At 34.9% G+C, this 17,143-nt stretch overlaps 2 protein-coding genes across 2 annotated transcripts; one reads left to right on the forward strand and one right to left on the reverse strand.

The window, feature by feature from the left end:
- The first annotated feature begins 4,979 nt into the window (after nt 1–4,979).
- On the forward strand, nt 4,980–8,450 carry LOC103320979 (anthranilate synthase beta subunit 1, chloroplastic-like). The gene is made up of 8 exons (XM_008222719.2): nt 4,980–5,157; nt 5,245–5,402; nt 5,915–5,985; nt 6,140–6,177; nt 6,283–6,393; nt 6,620–6,716; nt 6,922–7,057; nt 7,991–8,450. The coding sequence occupies exons 1-8, from the start codon at nt 5,040–5,042 to the stop codon at nt 8,093–8,095; spliced, it is 834 nt and encodes a 277-aa protein (XP_008220941.2). The 5' UTR covers nt 4,980–5,039; the 3' UTR covers nt 8,096–8,450.
- A 1,486-nt stretch (nt 8,451–9,936) lies between these two features.
- On the reverse strand, nt 9,937–12,781 carry LOC103320978 (putative xyloglucan endotransglucosylase/hydrolase protein 28). The gene is made up of 4 exons (XM_008222718.2): nt 12,293–12,781; nt 12,053–12,153; nt 11,313–11,521; nt 9,937–10,748 (listed from the first exon to the last, which is right to left on the reverse strand). Exons 1-4 carry the CDS (start codon nt 12,483–12,485, stop codon nt 10,244–10,246), a joined length of 1,008 nt encoding a protein of 335 aa, XP_008220940.2. The 5' UTR covers nt 12,486–12,781; the 3' UTR covers nt 9,937–10,243.
- Nucleotides 12,782–17,143: the final 4,362 nt, after the last annotated feature.

Here is a 17,143-nt window from a genome sequence, read left to right on the forward strand (position 1 = left end):
AGTTGATAGCATTCCCCCTATATGCACGTCCTCCGATTTTGGCAAGCTAGCGATTTGGGTTTGTTTTGGTTGCAGATTGAAATTTAAATCAACATCCTTGTAACCGATTGAGAACAAGAATTCAACAACCCATATGGTGATTTTGAATAATGGGTCTCATACTGGGGTTGAGAGGGATACCGTGTGGAGATATTAAGGGTTTTGAGGGGAAGGGGGGTGAAAGGATGAGGCAAAGAAAGAAATGAATAGGCAAAGAGAGAAATTGAAGAGACAGTGAGGTGTTCAATTTTTGGATCTGGGTTGAGAGAGAGAGAGAGATAAGTGAAACATAGAAAGAAAGAAGGCTGCGTTTTCATTTTATGAGAAAACAATAATTTTTCGTTTTCAATATTTGTTCATGGTTACTGAATTCATTTCCAAAAGACAAATCCGTTGTTTTTCATTCTTGCGTGAAAATAGGGCTCTAAAAACATTACCGAACGGGCCCTTACTCTCACCAAAATTATCCCTTAAATCTAGCTACTAAGAGCATCCACAATGGACTTCTTAAACCACCTCACTAGACAAATTTTAGGAAAGAATTGAAAAAATACAACTCCAACTATGTTTTCTATCCACCTCCTAAAATATGGAGATATTTAGGACCTCCTAAATTTGAGGAGAGAAAAAAGACTCCTAGTGGCTCCCTATAATTTAATGTTGCTTTGTTTTATGCGTAGTTTAAACTTTTAATTAATTTAACTATTTTTTATATAGAGATGAACCAATCAAATTGAATTAAAAAATAACTATAGTATGTATGATTCAATAAACTATGGAGTATGATTGGAGTTCAAATTTTATAGAGAGCTCCTATAATAATTTTTGTGTGTTTTTAGCTAAGTTTTAACTTAAAAATAGGGAGCATAATTGTAGATGCTCTAAGAGATAGATGGAAAAAGGGAGAGAACGTTTCAGGGAGTTTTTTTAGTCGAATCTTCGATGTTTTTGGACTTTTGGTAGACCTATGTTGATCAACTTTTCTTTTGGCATGTCTATTGTCTCATATATGGGTTGGCTTTGGTCGTGCCTCATCTTGTAAGGCTACTCTTTGAGGTGTTACGACTTGATCATAGTAAATCCATTGCCATTGGTGCGTTGAGGCCCTGGAGTAACTAAGTGGCATTCTTTATGTAACACCATGAAGGAAGATTAGCAGCGGTTGATTTTCCTTTGCCCGACATTGTTTTATTTTTTAATTTTGGTTTAGTTTATTCAATAAAGTCTAGAAACTCCATGAGTTTGCTGTAATTTTTTTTTTACCTCATAAATTCATAAACTTAGTTGAGTTTGTTGGGTGTTCTTAGTGAGAGTCATGCCAATTAGCTACTAGTTTTTGTCTTTGATGTCCTTTGACTAGATTCGGAGAAATTATGGTGGTTAAAATGGGTTTTAGAAAAGTTATTTTTGAGTGTGATTCTCTGCGGATCATTACAACTTTTCAGCTAGCTTAGGGGTCAATAGGGAAGTTTTACCCATTGTTACCATATTGTTATTGGGATAGCTCCATTTACAGTTTGTGTCCTTTGTACTTTTTATTCTTATTGATCTAAAAAAAATTTATATTACATTTTTATTATAATATTAATAATATTTTTATAATTTTATTATTATTATTAATAATATTCCCATAAATTCCTTGATATGTATATTAAGAAAAGCTAAATTTGTCATTAACATTAAATCTACTTTCTTTTTTCCTTTTTTCATAAATTAAGTGTATCTTAGACAATGTGCTATAAATAACAATGGTCAAGATTTGAGACTTTTATGCACAAGGAAGAGGGTTCAACATGTGGGGTAAAGTAACATATCGAAAACTTAATAAAATATAGTATAATATATGGGTGAGTGGTTGCACCAATATTTTATTTTATATTTTGTTGTGTGATAAAATCTTGCGCATGCTATGCTATGCTCGATCAATAAATAAAAGGATGTTATTGTTCTCTCTAAACATGGCATCAAAGCAAGATCAATCATGATGTTAGAGGTGGCTAAATTGACTATACCAATTTTTTTTTAATAGAAAAAGTGATAGTATTTATTGATGAAACATAACAAGTACAAAGCCACAAACATGCCGAAATGGGTATAATATCTCCAGTGACCAAACACAACAATATGTTGATTTGATTTGGAGAGAATTACGCTTAAACCAACATATACTCAAACCCTCGATTCAGTAGCCCAAAGCGCATGTACTCATACTAACAATACAAATCCCCACGCAACGACAGATATGTATCACAGTTAAAAATTAAAATACATAACACAACAAACTCCTAAAAAAGTTCCTAAGAACTATAATAAAATACAACAAACTCCTAAAGAGTAATAGAATAAAACAACAACAAAAAAGAAACAGGATCATCTCTACACATCCTCTCCTGCAGCTGAATAGACTTATAACGCCATACTTGCTAAAACATTTGTGCCGCACCAGCTAAACCCTATCCCATACAAACAGGCAACTTCCATGATTGTAATTCTAAACTTTGAACTGGAGTCAAAATCTTGTATATGTAGGCCAAAAACCGCAACTAAATCATGGCAATAATGGTATTTTGTGGTGGCTACTTTAACATCAGCTGCAAACCAGATAGCAACCTTTGCTACTCCACGACGTTGTCGCCGCTTGCAACCAGAAACAGAAAAACAAAACCAAGATCCCCTTGAATCTAGGCAACAAAAAGCCTCCTCACAAACCAAACTTCAATCTATAGCTATGAGGAAATGGTGAAGGGAAAGGAAGGGAAGAGGGGAGAGAGAAAAAAGAGGGGTTGAGAGAAAAGAGAGAGGAGGAAGAGATGAGGGGAAAAAAAAGATGGGGTAGGAGGAGGATATAATCGCCTTCCCCACCCTCAAAGGGGCTATGATTTTTTTTTTTCATAAGAGAGTACTTTTTTTAAAAGGAACATTGACAAACCAAATTACTAAATGACTTTGTTACTCTTTGATTTATGGTTTTAATTTGATATCGATAAGTCCAATACTAAGTCCCATTGATTATGTTAGTACGAAATTCGTATTGGCATTTCCTAGACTTTAGTATAGGGTGAAAATTAGTTTGTGAGGAATTGTTATTGAATGTCACTACTTTTTCAACCCCACACTTCCGAGGCATAACCTGACCATATGAGAAACTTGACAACAAGTAAATCATGACATAATCATGCATTCATTATAGGATTCCTAGTTGGAATTATTTTCACTCAAGTATTTTTATGCTAATTCTATTTTTAATAGGATTATATTTTATCTCTTGAGATTACTTTCCTAGTTGGACTCTATTTTGATTTAGATCAAAATATTATGTTTTCATTATCTTGGACTTGGAAAGGATGTTTTAATTAATATCCTATTTGGTTTCGTGTTTACATCTTGATATATATTGTTTAATTGGATAAACAATTGATTGTAGTGCATAGAGAATATGAGAAATCATATAGGATTCTAAGACTATTTGAATGCATGGCAAGATATTGTGTTGTGATTGTGGGCCTTCACGTGGATTGTGGAGAATAAGTTTTGTATAAATCTTTGTGTGCATCTCTTTAGTTTTGGAGAGTTTTCACATAGTTGGTTTGAGCATCTAAAATTCCAATATTTGAGATAAATCATAGTGTTCAATGTTTACTTGGTGTTACTCTTTGTAAACATTATCTAGAATGTGTCTAGGATTTGAGTACTTCTTGTAATCATCGTTCTATAGTGGATTTGTTTGATAAATTGATAAGCCATATCAATCTTGCTAAAGTTTATTTTTATTTATTTGATTAGAATCTTAAATTGGCCTATTCACCATCCTCTAGGCATTTTGAGTCATCCTGCAGGTATTTTCAGATTATATGTATCAGAATTTCACCAAATTTATGTGATAAAATTGGTTTGAGATACATTGCAGTAAACCATTTTTCTTCTTTTTAATTTGTGGCGGGTTGTGCAACTAAATTGACTAATGTTTTCTCTGCGCCACAAGTAAAGGCTTTGGCTGCAAGAACAGGTACAATATTGGCGATGGAAAGGGGTTTTCAAAATGTTGTCTTTGAAAGTGATGCGCTCCAGATCGTTAAGACTCGAAGTCACTCCAAAGATATTTCGTCATAGTAGTGGTGGATTATACCAAGAGCTTGCTGACACAGATCACTGGAAAAGGTTTTACCCATATTCGTCGTATTGCTAATGGTGTGGCTCATCGTTTAGCTCATTTTGCCTTGCATATCGGAGGTTCTCTATATTGATTCGATGAACCTCCTGATTTTATTTTTAATGTACTATATGAGGATTGTAATTTATGACCAAGGAATTTCCTTTGCCCTTGATACGAGTTCAAACTTCTTGTATTCACCTTTTTCACATCAATATTATTCTATCGCTTGTCATAAAAAAAAAATATATATATATATATATATATAAGCACTATTTTGAACAAAAATGGAGGCATTATAACAAGGCTAATTTGTTAAGAAAAAACTAGAAAATATTATATTAAATGTATTTGAAATAACTAAGATCCAATGCATTTGGAATGGATTTGAAATGACTATATGCAATGAATCATTTGAAATTCATTTGTTTTTATCATTTCCTTATTAATAAAATATTGACATTAACATGAATTATAGTAGTCTACTAAATTATAGATTTGGAATCCCTCCAATCAAATCATAGCATAGAAAAATAAGAAAACATAGAAGCAAATTGGAAAAGAAAAAAAAAGGTTATAAATGAGGAAAATTAATCAGAAATTAAAGCAATACCGTTATCCTTCCTCTTTTCTCCCTAAAGCCCTGATAAAACAAGAAATCTCATTATTCTTATACAATGCGTGAAAAAAAATATGGTAAGCAACTTTACAGGATCATTTGTTATTAAGAATAATGAGACTACCAACCCTTATTTTTATTAGAATAAAAAGTTATCATGCAAACAATAGTACTGTAAAATTAGCAACCCATTCCGTCTCTCTCTCTCTCTCTCTCTCTCTCTCTCAAGCAATGGCTGCCGCAGTGACCCTTCAGGCCTCCCTCATACAACCAAAACCCACTCTCTCTTCCAAAACCCTGCAAAACCCTCGTCCTACTTTCATTTCTATTCCTTCTACTACCATCTCACGTATCTTTCTAACTCTCTCTCTCTCTCTCTCTCTCTCTCTCTCTGTGCTAATATGAAATTGACGCAAAGATGTCATTTTGTGTGCAGAAGTGAGATTTGGTGTCAAATTGGGAAATGGGTTCGGCGCAAAAGCTTCAATGGCTGTCGCTGAAACATATTCGAAGCCCCCCGCTTCTGAAAAGAGGGTCAACAATCCCATCATTGTCATTGACAATTATGATAGCTTTACTTACAATCTTTGCCAGGTTTTTAATTCAATTTTTTCTTCGTATCTCCTCTTTTAATTTTGAAAAATGATGAATTTAATCTTTTGCCCTTGTTGGTGTAGGCTAAACTGCTGAACGGTTCATTAGTACTAGATTTAATCTTTTTAACGGAATTGTCTTGTTCTGTTTCATTCATTTCGTGAAATATAAGAACCCCTTTTGTTATGTGCCTAGAATTAGAATTTCATATATATATTAGGAAGCACATCATTTTCTATGGAGAGATTAATTCATGTATATTTTTTTCACTGGATTTTCATTTTTCATAAGAGTGCAACAAGATTTTGTATAACAGTTCAAGAAATACTCACCAAACACATATGTGATTTTAAATTCATGTGCTTATTGTTATGGAGCCCTTTCCGGGAGTTCCTGAAACATCAGTGATGGTTGAACTCATTCATTTTAATCAGTTTTACATGTCCTTTTATTTATTGATGGTTCTTGCCAATTAAGAAGGCATTGCACTAATACCTTACTTTGGTGTGAAGTATATGGGAGAGTTGGGATGTCTCTTTGAAGTCTATCGAAACGATGAACTAACTGTTGATGAACTAAAAAGGTAAGAAGTTGTACTTCACCTAGTTAATCATTGTTTGCTGATCCATAAACATTTTGTAATGTGTTTTAGGTGGCGAAGCAATTATGATATAAACATATATCCTCTGTAAGGCATCTGATTTTGTCACATACATAACTTCTTTCTGTTCTTGCAGGAAAAATCCCAGAGGAGTGCTAATCTCTCCAGGGCCAGGTCAGTTCTTGACCTTCTGGTGATCTTTCATCTAGTGGTGGATGCTTGGAAAAGGAAACAACTACTCATTCTTAGATTTTTACACATAGTATGTTCCTTTTGTAGGCGCGCCCCAAGATTCTGGAATATCTTTGCAAACTGTATTGGAGCTGGGGCCTGTTGTACCCTTATTTGGTGTTTGCATGGGTTTGCAGTGCATTGGGGAGGCTTTTGGAGGCAAGTTTTCTTACATATGATAAAGTTTTTTTTAACAATCTCTGAATTTGTTGTATGTATTTGACTGTGCACCTTTATTTTCTACATTATCTTTTCATTCTGCAACACTCTGTATGCATCGAAAATGAAACTAGTAAAAGTTCACTTGATTTTTTATTGTTTCTGTTGTGACTGGTAAGCCACTTTTTTGTGTGGTTTTATAATCCACGTGGTTGCGGTGTTGCAGGGAAGATTGTCCGTTCTCCTTTCGGTGTCATGCATGGGAAGAGCTCACCCGTATATTATAACGAGAAAGGGGAAGATTTGTTTTCTGGATTATCGAAGTACGAATTTTTCTTTCCTTTTGTGTTGTTATTCTTTTCTTGTGTAAGTTTTCCTAAACGTCGGCAAGTATTAACATTCTTATTTACGCATAGTAACAGGGTTGCAGTATTTCCAAACATTAATTCACATTAACATTCTTATTTACGCATCCTGTGCATTAATGGGCTCTCAAGTAACAATTGAACTTTCCTTTTGTCTTTTCAGCCCTTTTACTGCTGGCAGATATCACAGTCTTGTAATTGATAAGGACAGTTTTCCTAGTGAAGAACTTGAGGTTACAGCATGGACAGAGGATGGACTGATAATGGCTGCTCGTCACAAGAAATATAGGCATCTTCAAGTAAGATATGGTTTTCCTTTTTTTTTTTTTTTTTTTTTTTTTGCTTCCCAAATCCTGGAATAAATTTCTCCAGGATCTTTTGAGAGGCAGTTTCCAGTTGCGTCATTTTTTATCCTAGAATTCCTTTAACAAATCACTGAGAGGATGAATGATAATGTTATGCATTGAAAATAGAGCAAGTTGCCTAGTTTTTAAATAAATTTTGACGCTTATTGAATTTGAGATGGGGAGTAGTGTGCACGGTGCAGATAGGTCATGATATTATCTTGAGAGAGCCCTGTGGTGATTATGGTTTCTTCTTGTGGACAATAAGATGATTTGTCCATTAGTAGATTAGTCATGGGATTACACGTAACATACGAAAAAAGTTGAGGAATGTTTGAAGCAGCACACACACAGAGAAGTGTTAACATGTTAAAATTTACCATGCCAGAAACAATATTTTTGTTGTTGCGTGATAATAAAATCATCAGTCATGTCCCATAATAGTTGATGCGATTGTGTCAAGTCAAAAGCTGATATTTGACTTGACTTTTAAAAAAAATTAATTTAGCTCTTAATTTGTGTTTTGGGTTAATTCTTTTAGCTTCATGCAATGTAGATGGATTGCAACCTAGAGGTGTACTTAATGATATTTCTATTGACTTGCATTGCCACATGTTACATTCATGAAACAGAAACAATTGCAAAGATGCAGTGCCGTAGAGCAGTTGTTTTTGCTGGGCGATGTTTAGATAACAATGTGGAATCCGAGAGGGTTCCTACTTTATTTCATTGCCTGTCAATAATTAGTTAGTATAAATGAGATTAGATTTTATGTTTTTTAATCCTTTGACTTGTATGCCTCTTTTCTGACCTTTTAGTCCTACCCCTATAGAGTTAAAGCTCAATGCAGTGTTGTTGCTATAACCAGATACATTTGAAATTTTGCAGGGGGTTCAGTTCCATCCTGAAAGTATCATAACTTCTGAAGGCAAGACAATTGTGCGTAACTTTGTCAAATTGATAGAGAAAAGAGAGTCTGAATCAGAGAATTGAAGGCTTGGTCGATCTGCAGATTCTCCGCAATGTAATGTGACGTGGCAATATATATAAAAATGTCCTTCTCGTCATATTCTATGGGTTCAAGTTTGTTATTTTTCTTTCTTTGCTAGCTTCATGAGTTGAAGATGGACCTTGGATCTAGCTCATACATCGTGGAGGGCTGGAGAGTTTGCTTGTTTCTTAATTTCATGCTTGTATTGTATCCATTCATTTAAGAACCCCTCGCATAGGCAAAGCTGAATGGTCCATGTCCAAAGTTGTCCTTAAACACTTAAGAAACCAGCCCTAGTGTTCATTGTGGAAAGATTATAATATAATGTGCAAGCAACTCATCTTTTAAAGGATCTAACCTGCGTCAGAAGGATATTATCACTCAGCCTATGTCAAAGCGATTCGCGACAATAAGGATCTAACTTTATATTTGTTTACTACAACGTTGATATTTATTTAGTTGGGAAAACATGCACCAAAGTCTGCCAAAATGGTCGGTTCTGAATGTTTTTGTTTCAGAATCTTGACTGTTATCTGCTTTTTTTTTTATTGAACAAATTATCTTGAACCTGTTGTGAAGATCTTAATAAATTGTTTAAAGAACATTTTTAAAAAAACGAATTTGCATGAAACTAATGTCAAGTTGATCACTTCTCACTTCTTACAATTGCGTTCTTTTTTATTCCTAAGCCTCCATAATCTCTGCCAGTTTCAGTTTTAGGATTCTTTTGTGCATTTTCGGAGTTCGGAATCCGGAACTTTTTGGGCCAATATTTAGGATTCAATTTGGATTTTCATTGCTCGAATATTTGGGAATTCCAAAATTAGAGCCTGGTTACCAACTCTTAACTGGGCCAAGGTGATGAAAAGCCCAATTGATATGGGAGATTTCCATAACCCTTTAATTTTCTGTTGGAAAAAAAAATTAAAAATTAAAAATCCTTCATTGCCTAGCACACCCTAAAAACAAAAACAAAAGATCAACAGCAAAGCCCTAATCTTTAGGTATGGAGAAATTAAGCAGCCAACCAAATGTAATTATGTAAGAGTAACAAGACAGTCGAAGTAGGCACCTTATGTTGTGGCCAAGTGTGCTCCTACAGTTACTTTTGACATGTGGACAAACCCAAATCAATGTTTGTCTGTTGACTCGTGGAGTATTATTCTACTGTTTCCCATTCAGGTGAACACGGCATCGGGTTTTACCTTTACACCTTGTGTTAAGATGTTAAGATAAACACAAATCAAGTGGAAAAGAGGACCACAAACACAAACTGCAAGTCATAGTTTTGTTGTATGTCAGCAAGGGTTAGTTACCGGTTACCACAAATTAGTTACCGCTGCCTCATACTCAACCAAATTTTGACAGCTCATTTCTTCTCTAGTGGGCCAAAGGATTTCCACAGAAATGATGCCAGAAAATTCAAAACTGTTTACTTCAGCCAAAATTATAAGCAGGTTTTGTTTTGCTCATCTTACTTTTACCTCCCCCTCGTGTTTCAAAGTCACGGGACCAACTTTGAAACCATGAACCATCCATTGAAGGCAGCCTTAAGAATCTAACCTGCAGCATCCGCTGCGAAGGGAAAGTCCAACATACTGCCATTTGCTGCACCATTTCTTCAGCAATTGTCACATCCAACTGACCTTGGATTCCAATTAAGCATTGACAAAAGTATCATCATCCCAGCTTCACAGGTCTGACTTTAAAAAAGATAACAGAGTGTGACCAAGTTCTGGACTTTCATTAATGAAAAGTTGAAAACAATTTTAGTAAACTTGATGATCCATTAAAAATAATAATAATTCACAATAACATAAGGGAAATCCACGCCTACTACATATTATAGTAAATTCCATATGCTTAAATATTTATTGAACCCATGAGGGCGTGTCAAAAGTACAGAAATCATCACTAGATTCAATTTGTAAAGCCAAAGACAAGCATGAATGATAACTGGGAACCATCATCTAAAGGTATATGAACTATACACACACACATGCCCCCCCAACCCAACCATATAAAAACTCTATCCACCCTCAATAAATTAGTGCTTCTCCTCTCTATACACCGAAAAACTGACTCAGCGACATCAACTGAATGCCAATGGAGATGAACATAGTGCTTGCTCATATGAGAATCTTATATATTCATATAGAAGTGGCCTCTGCCTGGCTTCCTCTGCCCCGGTGGTGATGCTTTCCATGGTGGCGTCTCCCTTTCCCGAATGTGACGGGGTCAAACACTCGCAGCCTTTCAGCTTCTTGGGGATTAATCACACACTCTGAAGGAGGAGACTTGTATCGGATTCTGTCATAGCAGTAGGAGTATGTCATGTGCTTCTTCCTGAAACTATCCATTTTAATTCTTTGTAGGCGTGTAACACCAGTAGGTACTGATTCAGAACTTTGGGTGTTATCACACTTCTTTGATAAGTGTTCAATCGGATCAACTGCACAGCCGTGTAGAACAAGGTCAGAGAACTGTGCCAAATACGGGGCATACTTGTAATTCACTCTGTATTTTCCACCATTGGTAGCCCAATCAGATCCATCCCATATTGTGGCATACAATGACATTGGCTTAGAGGGAAAGTCACCACCCATAGATTCTGTTCTCTTAACCTCTCTAATGGGAACATCGTCCACATAAAATCTGTAAGTAATAGACATTGGAAACAAGAACACAGTTAAAATCTCAATTACATAACTCATAAAGAAAACACAACAATTTTCTCTTTAGTTTCTCTATAATCACTAAGAACGAGAACTTCCCTAGAATTATTCCATTTTCTTCTAGTTCCCCTAAAACCAAAACTTGCATCAACTAAGCCTAGTGGTTGTGGTAGTCTCAGTCAACCCAAAATCCGGTTGTATCTGTCCCTTAAACTTAGAATCTACCATTCAAACCAAAATTCCCTATAAAATCAGAAATTGAACAGAGCATCAGCTACCACAGGACAACTGGTTTTGATGAAACAAGAGGCGGTATTATGGGGAGAAACAGAGCAAGTTCTGTATTTTACTAAAAGGAGAAACCCTGCCTCTGCCCCACAGCAGAGGCATCACATCAAACCCAAAAAACAGTAAACTCCAGACTTCAGAGAAAATGATATTATTAGTGACAATAATGGGAAAATATGCTTTATAAAAAGATGATATGCTGTAGATTTAACGTATTAATCTAAATTTAGTGCGGTGAGTTTTGATTGATGCTCACATGATCTGAGAGTCAGTCCAGAGAATACTGTACTGATGGAAATCATCAGAAGGATCAAACCAGAGATTGTATCTCTCTTCTCTGCCGGTGCTGGTGCTTCCATTGCCATAAACATTGGTCTGAATCCTCCATTCTTTGCCTCGTATATTCCCCAAAAACTCAAAATCAATTTCGTCATGGTTCTTCGGAAACATGTCACCATTTGACATCTGTTAAAACATAAATTAGATTAGAACAAGCTTTTAAAAATAAAAATAGAAACTTAACGGTCCAATGGAAAATTTTAAAACAAAAAAACAAACATACATGTGGATGGAAATTTATACTCATAGGATAAATAACGAAATTTATTTGTTTCAATAGGACGAACCTTGAACATAAATTCAAGGAAGAAATTTAAGAGCAGCCTATCTGGGTTATCATATACTCTGTGTTGAAGGCTGAGGAGAACACAAGTTTGTATCGTGATATTGATAGGATTAGATCTCTAATATTTTCTTGACTCGAATTGCCACCAAAAAAAAAAGTACGGATTTTTTTGCTGACCATAAAAAATCAATCTTTACTGAAACAACAAAGTATAACTGTAAACTAGAAGATTAAAATCTGGGTCAGAAGAATGAAAGAATCAGGCTTTCTTTTTATCACAGTCTAAACTACAACAAAGAAAAAGGAAAGTAAAATGAAAATTTTAAATATTTTTCTAAAAAACTTATCAGATGGAAAGCAGGATTACTCACATAAAAGGCAACAACAACTCCAGCAGCATAATCAGCGGGCAACTTAATGGAAGCACTGAAAAATCCATGATGGTAGAGGTCCTGAGAAACAAATCCAGACCCTGTACACAGACAAAGCCACCAAAAAGGAAAACAAACAAAAACTTGGTCAAAAACCCATCAAGAAACGCCACCTCAAAACCAGCAAGCAAATCCATTTCACATGATACACGAGACCAGGAGCAACCAAGGGAAACACACCTGTCCGTTCGTCCAGTGAGAGATGAACGGATTTCCCATCTCTAACGATCATGAGGTTGTCGTCTCCAAAAAGCTTGTTATACCCTTCATCAAAGGATATGATTGGTAAATTTCTGGATGAAGCAGAAGCAAAAGCTCCTAGAACAAGCACATGGCAAGCACAGACAAATAATCCCAGATGAGAGAAACCCATCTTTCTTTTTCTTTTTCTTCTATTTGGGTCCAAAAAATTAAATGGTTTTTCTTCTTTTGCTCTGGTTTTCCTTTCTTCTGAGTTTTTTTAATTGTTTGTGAGAGCTATATATAAGAAGGGGAAGAAGAAGGGAGAGGAGAGACAAAGATAGAAAGAGAAACAGGCGTGTGGGAATATCTCTACAGCTATGAGAGACAGAGAGAGCCGAAAAGGCTAATGAGAGAAGGAAGACAAGGCCAAGGGTAAGTCATTTTATTGCTGAGTGTGAGTGGGAGCTGTTGAGCTGTGTTCTGTTCATATGCACATTGAACCGGACACCCTTTTCTTTTTTCGTTTAAAAATATATATTTAAATTTTATTTACGTTATTCTTTACAAAATTATTATCGCCGCGTATCTTCAATAAGACGAGAGTTCTCTGATAGATAAATAAACTAGTTTTTCTACACGCTCTTTTGCGCCTGCGTAATTGATTTATTTTTTTAAAAAAATTATTTTATTTTAGAATTAAAAAAGATAATGGGTTGTTGTGTTCTATAAAAACACAATTCATTATCTGATTTTTCTTTTATTTTTATTTTTTTAATATAAAAAATTGTGAATTTACTATATTATCCTCATTTAATTAATAATTTCAGTTCTCAATGTTTGAATTAACCAATGACATTTTTGGTATTTTGAATGTTTCATCATTCCCTATTTTTTGCTTTATATATAAATAAATAAGACGACGAGGTTCTTTTCCATAAATTGCCTATCAAAATCCCCAATTAAGGGCTAGATATTTATAATTTTGTTTAAAACTTAATTAAGGGGATTAAACGGGTAATTTAGTTTAAATTAATAGATTATAACACTATAATATATCGAATCTATGGATTTATTAAATATTTGACTGAAGTCTAGATTACCTCAATTATTTTTTTTCAACAATGCCCTGTGTATACGATATAAATATAGGTGATATGTTTTGTCATCAATCCACACTATACCTTACCCAAAAATATATACACACAAAATTTCGATCCACATAAATAATAATCTTTGGTGATGGTGGTATGTTCTTATTTATCCACCTTTTTTTTTCTGTTTTTTTTCTCCTGTTTTGCAATGGTTTGTCTGTATGTAGGGGTTGGTGATTGTTATAAATGAAATTATAATTACGCGTTTACTGGTTTGGTAAAGAAAGACTCTAATGCTCATAAATAAATAAATAAAAACAGCTGTAACAACATTCATTTCATCTAATAAATCCGTTGCTTTTTGGCAAACTGTTATTCCTATCTCATAAAAATATGAAAATATTTTTACTCACCATTTTAATCAAAGGTATATGCTCATCACTTTTTTTACTATTTGACATGTGTTTATAGACATAATCATAGTTAACACTTTGATTTATGTAATCATGTTTATGTTTATGAACACATGTCAAGTATTGAGAAAAGTAATGACCATATACCTTGGGTTAAAGTGGTGAGTACAAATGCTCCCATAAAATATTGGATAAGTTTTTTAGAGTTTAATTCAGCCTTGAAATAGGGGTGTGCAAGATTCAATGCAATCTGCCTAAATCGACCGATTCAATCCAATTTAATCCAATTTTAATCAGTTTTGATTATTTAATGGATTGGATTGGATTTTTAATTTCTAAAACCAACATAATTGGATCGGATAACAAATTTACTTGTGATAATCTAATCCAAGCTAATTAGTTTCATGCTTATTTTGCTTGTCTTGGTTTTTGTAATTGAAAATGTTAGAAACATTTTAAATAATTTGATGGAGGTATGTTTAATATATTATAAAATCAAAACAATTTTATGTATCATTTTATTTATATTTTACATTTGCATATATTAATATGTTCGGTTAGATTAAACCTAACGATAAATGTTTCACATTTCATTATTTTCTTTTTTAATTACCAAAATCAATCATGCCGATTGTATTGAAAAAATCATAGTCCAATTTATATTGGATCGGATACAAATTGACTAAATGATATTGGTTATAATCAATACACACCCTTACCTTGAAATATATAACAAATATTATTTTAAACTAAGTATTTTTTTGTCATGGACCAAGATATATATTAATAAATAAATATGCATTATAATATGAGTTGATTGGTAACCTCATAATTACAGCCCAACATACATCCTCCCTCTCCCTCCCTCCCTCAGTACAAGACTTTCGAATAAAATAAAATACTAATAGCTTCAAAATTATACTTTGAAAGTCTTCATTCTTCAAAGAGGTATAAAGTGCTAAAACTATAATTGTATTAAAAGTAAGAATAAAAAATTAAAGTAGAGGACAACAGTGGGCATGAGAAAGCATGAATCATTAGATTAAAAAATAATCATTATTTAGACTTTCGCAGCAAAAAGAAATTCACCTTTAAACACTTTCATTTTTTCATTTGTTAAAAATGTATTTTCTTTAATTAAACAAAAGCAGCCGGTTGCATTCTCAATCAGCCAACCGCCCAAGGTGCCGCCCCTTTTCATGTTTATTGGTGCAGTTTCATTCCTAAAGTAGCCTCCAATTACAACACTGATTTACGGATTTGCCACAACTAACAAGCTTGTGGTGGCAGTCTAGTAAATAATGTCGAAGCATATGAGCAATTGAATTGCAGGGCCAGCGTGTAAATTTCGGCGCCCAGGGAAATGGACACGTGGCCAAAATCAGTGGCTGAGCGACGAATATACACCCCCCAGTGACCCAGTCAATGCTCATGGGGATTATACATACATTTGGTTTGGAAAAGATTTTGAGCGAATTTCCATTAAAGGAAAATAATGAAACGCTAATTATATTCTTCTTGCACTTTACATTGATTTTTCTGGTTGAAAAAAAATAGCTTTATTTTGTAATATCATAAGCACAATAAGAAGGGAGAAGGGCAGTTTTAAAATAAAACTACTCTAACATATAAAATAAAATAAAATAAATTGAATTCGGTTGTAAAGAGCGAGCACCCTGTGTCTTGATCAACTAACATAACCTACTTGTACAAAAAGTTCATGCGGCTTAACAGAATTGTTGCTTGTTAAATTGGTTTTTCCCATCCCATAGCTCTATAGTAAATCCCACTTGGCAAACGGTGCTTCACAGCTGACGTGACACGGTGACACCTGTCACCCTCATACCTCAAATCCCAAGTAGCCGTTGATGGGCCCCACCCGAAATCCACAAAAAGGAGAGAAACCAATATGAAAAAAGAGCAATATGGGAGAGACTTGGAGCGTAATTCAAGGGCTTCCTGAAGGACCCCGACCTTAACGCCGTTAATCACGGGGTCAATCCCGTCAAGGTGAATAAAAGCACAGTCCCGTGACCCCTCTCATTCTCATATCATAAGCTGCCTTAACGTCCGTGTCCGTCGAAAACGGCGTGTTCACTATTCCTCATTGGGCCCCTCGTTTCACGCGCAAGATTAAATACCTAGGTTATTAATAATTGGGTTTAAAGCAAAGAAAAATATAGTGTTAAAAAAATTGATCATGTTTTATGGGAAGACGTGTACTGCTGCCTCCTGGCGCTGCGGCATGGGAAATGACTCAACCTCGACGGATAAATGCCAACGGATATGTGGCGCTATCGTACGCCTTAGGAGAATATGGGCAAATGGGTAAAATGGGCCAATGGGGCATTGAGGGAATTTCAATGGCTGGGGAACATGAGATGAGATCCCAATGTGCATCGAGGATGATGCTCCCTATCCCTATGGTAAGATCTATACCCGTCCATCCAATCCACTACTCAAAATCAGCCGTTGATATTTTACATCGGGGTTGTGACCGGGTCAACAATGACGACAATTCAATTAAATCCAACGGCTATGTGATTGGAGAGCGCGGGCCATAGTCAACAATGAAGACAATTCAATTAAATCCAACGGCTATGATTGTTGATTGGAGGGCGTGGGCCATAGAATAGAAGAGTCTGTTTCACAAGCAACAGACAAAACTGATGGGTTAGTGAAATTGATACATTAATTAAGTGTTGTACAGTATTGTAATTTAGAGAAAACTGTTGCGTGAAGTGGAGGAAGGGCAATATATATATATACGTATACCTCCGAGCAGGCCTAGTAGTAGTTGGAGAAGACTATATCATGTACAGATATGGTTGGTCAAATGTTGGAGAAATTAGCTTCGTTGACCTTTTCTCCTCATATATATCTAATTTGATGGAAAACGAACCGAACCGATGCTTCTCGTTCTCATACTCAAAACAACTTATTATTACCCTCCTCTTCTAATCTCTTTAACTTTTACCTAATCTCTTTAACTTATATATAGATTCCTTTTTGTCTTCATTAATTATGATCAAATTTGTGGTTGGTAGAATGCATAAATTTACCCCATCATGAATGCTACTTTCCATCCCTAGCTTGTTTCTCCCTTTAAGTTTATAAATTATAAATTAATCCGGGTGACAATCTGGCAAAACAGAAAATCGTCATAATTCCAACTGCTACGGGTGTAATGGTCATTTAACAACTTGCATAAGTTTGTTTTTTTGGGTACCAGGCCTCCCCAAAATAAAATAGGAAAAAACAATAATTTAAGCTCCTGAGGATGTTTGCCTGCCGTCGAAGAAATCGAGCCCTTTTCTCTCTCTGTGACTTTGATTTGTCTGTGC

This window comes from Prunus mume, linkage group LG2 (assembly GCF_029339155.1).
Source record: "Prunus mume cultivar Tortuosa linkage group LG2, ASM2933915v1, whole genome shotgun sequence".
In the NCBI taxonomy this organism is placed as follows: domain Eukaryota; kingdom Viridiplantae; phylum Streptophyta; class Magnoliopsida; order Rosales; family Rosaceae; genus Prunus; species Prunus mume.

Coding starts and splice junctions, on each gene's coding strand:
- LOC103320978 (XM_008222718.2), bottom strand. CDS start 12,485: ATGGGTTTCTCTCATCTGGGATTATTTGTCTGTGCTTGCCATGTGCTT. Junction 12,154..12,292: donor CTCACTGGACGAACGGACAG/GTGTGTTTCCCT, acceptor GTCTGTGTACAG/GGTCTGGATTTGTTTCTCAG. Junction 11,522..12,052: donor GAGTTGTTGTTGCCTTTTAT/GTGAGTAATCCT, acceptor ATGTTTTAACAG/ATGTCAAATGGTGACATGTT.
- LOC103320979 (XM_008222719.2), top strand. CDS start 5,040: ATGGCTGCCGCAGTGACCCTTCAGGCCTCCCTCATACAACCAAAACCC. Junction 5,986..6,139: donor ACTGTTGATGAACTAAAAAG/GTAAGAAGTTGT, acceptor CTGTTCTTGCAG/GAAAAATCCCAGAGGAGTGC. Junction 6,717..6,921: donor TTGTTTTCTGGATTATCGAA/GTACGAATTTTT, acceptor TTGTCTTTTCAG/CCCTTTTACTGCTGGCAGAT.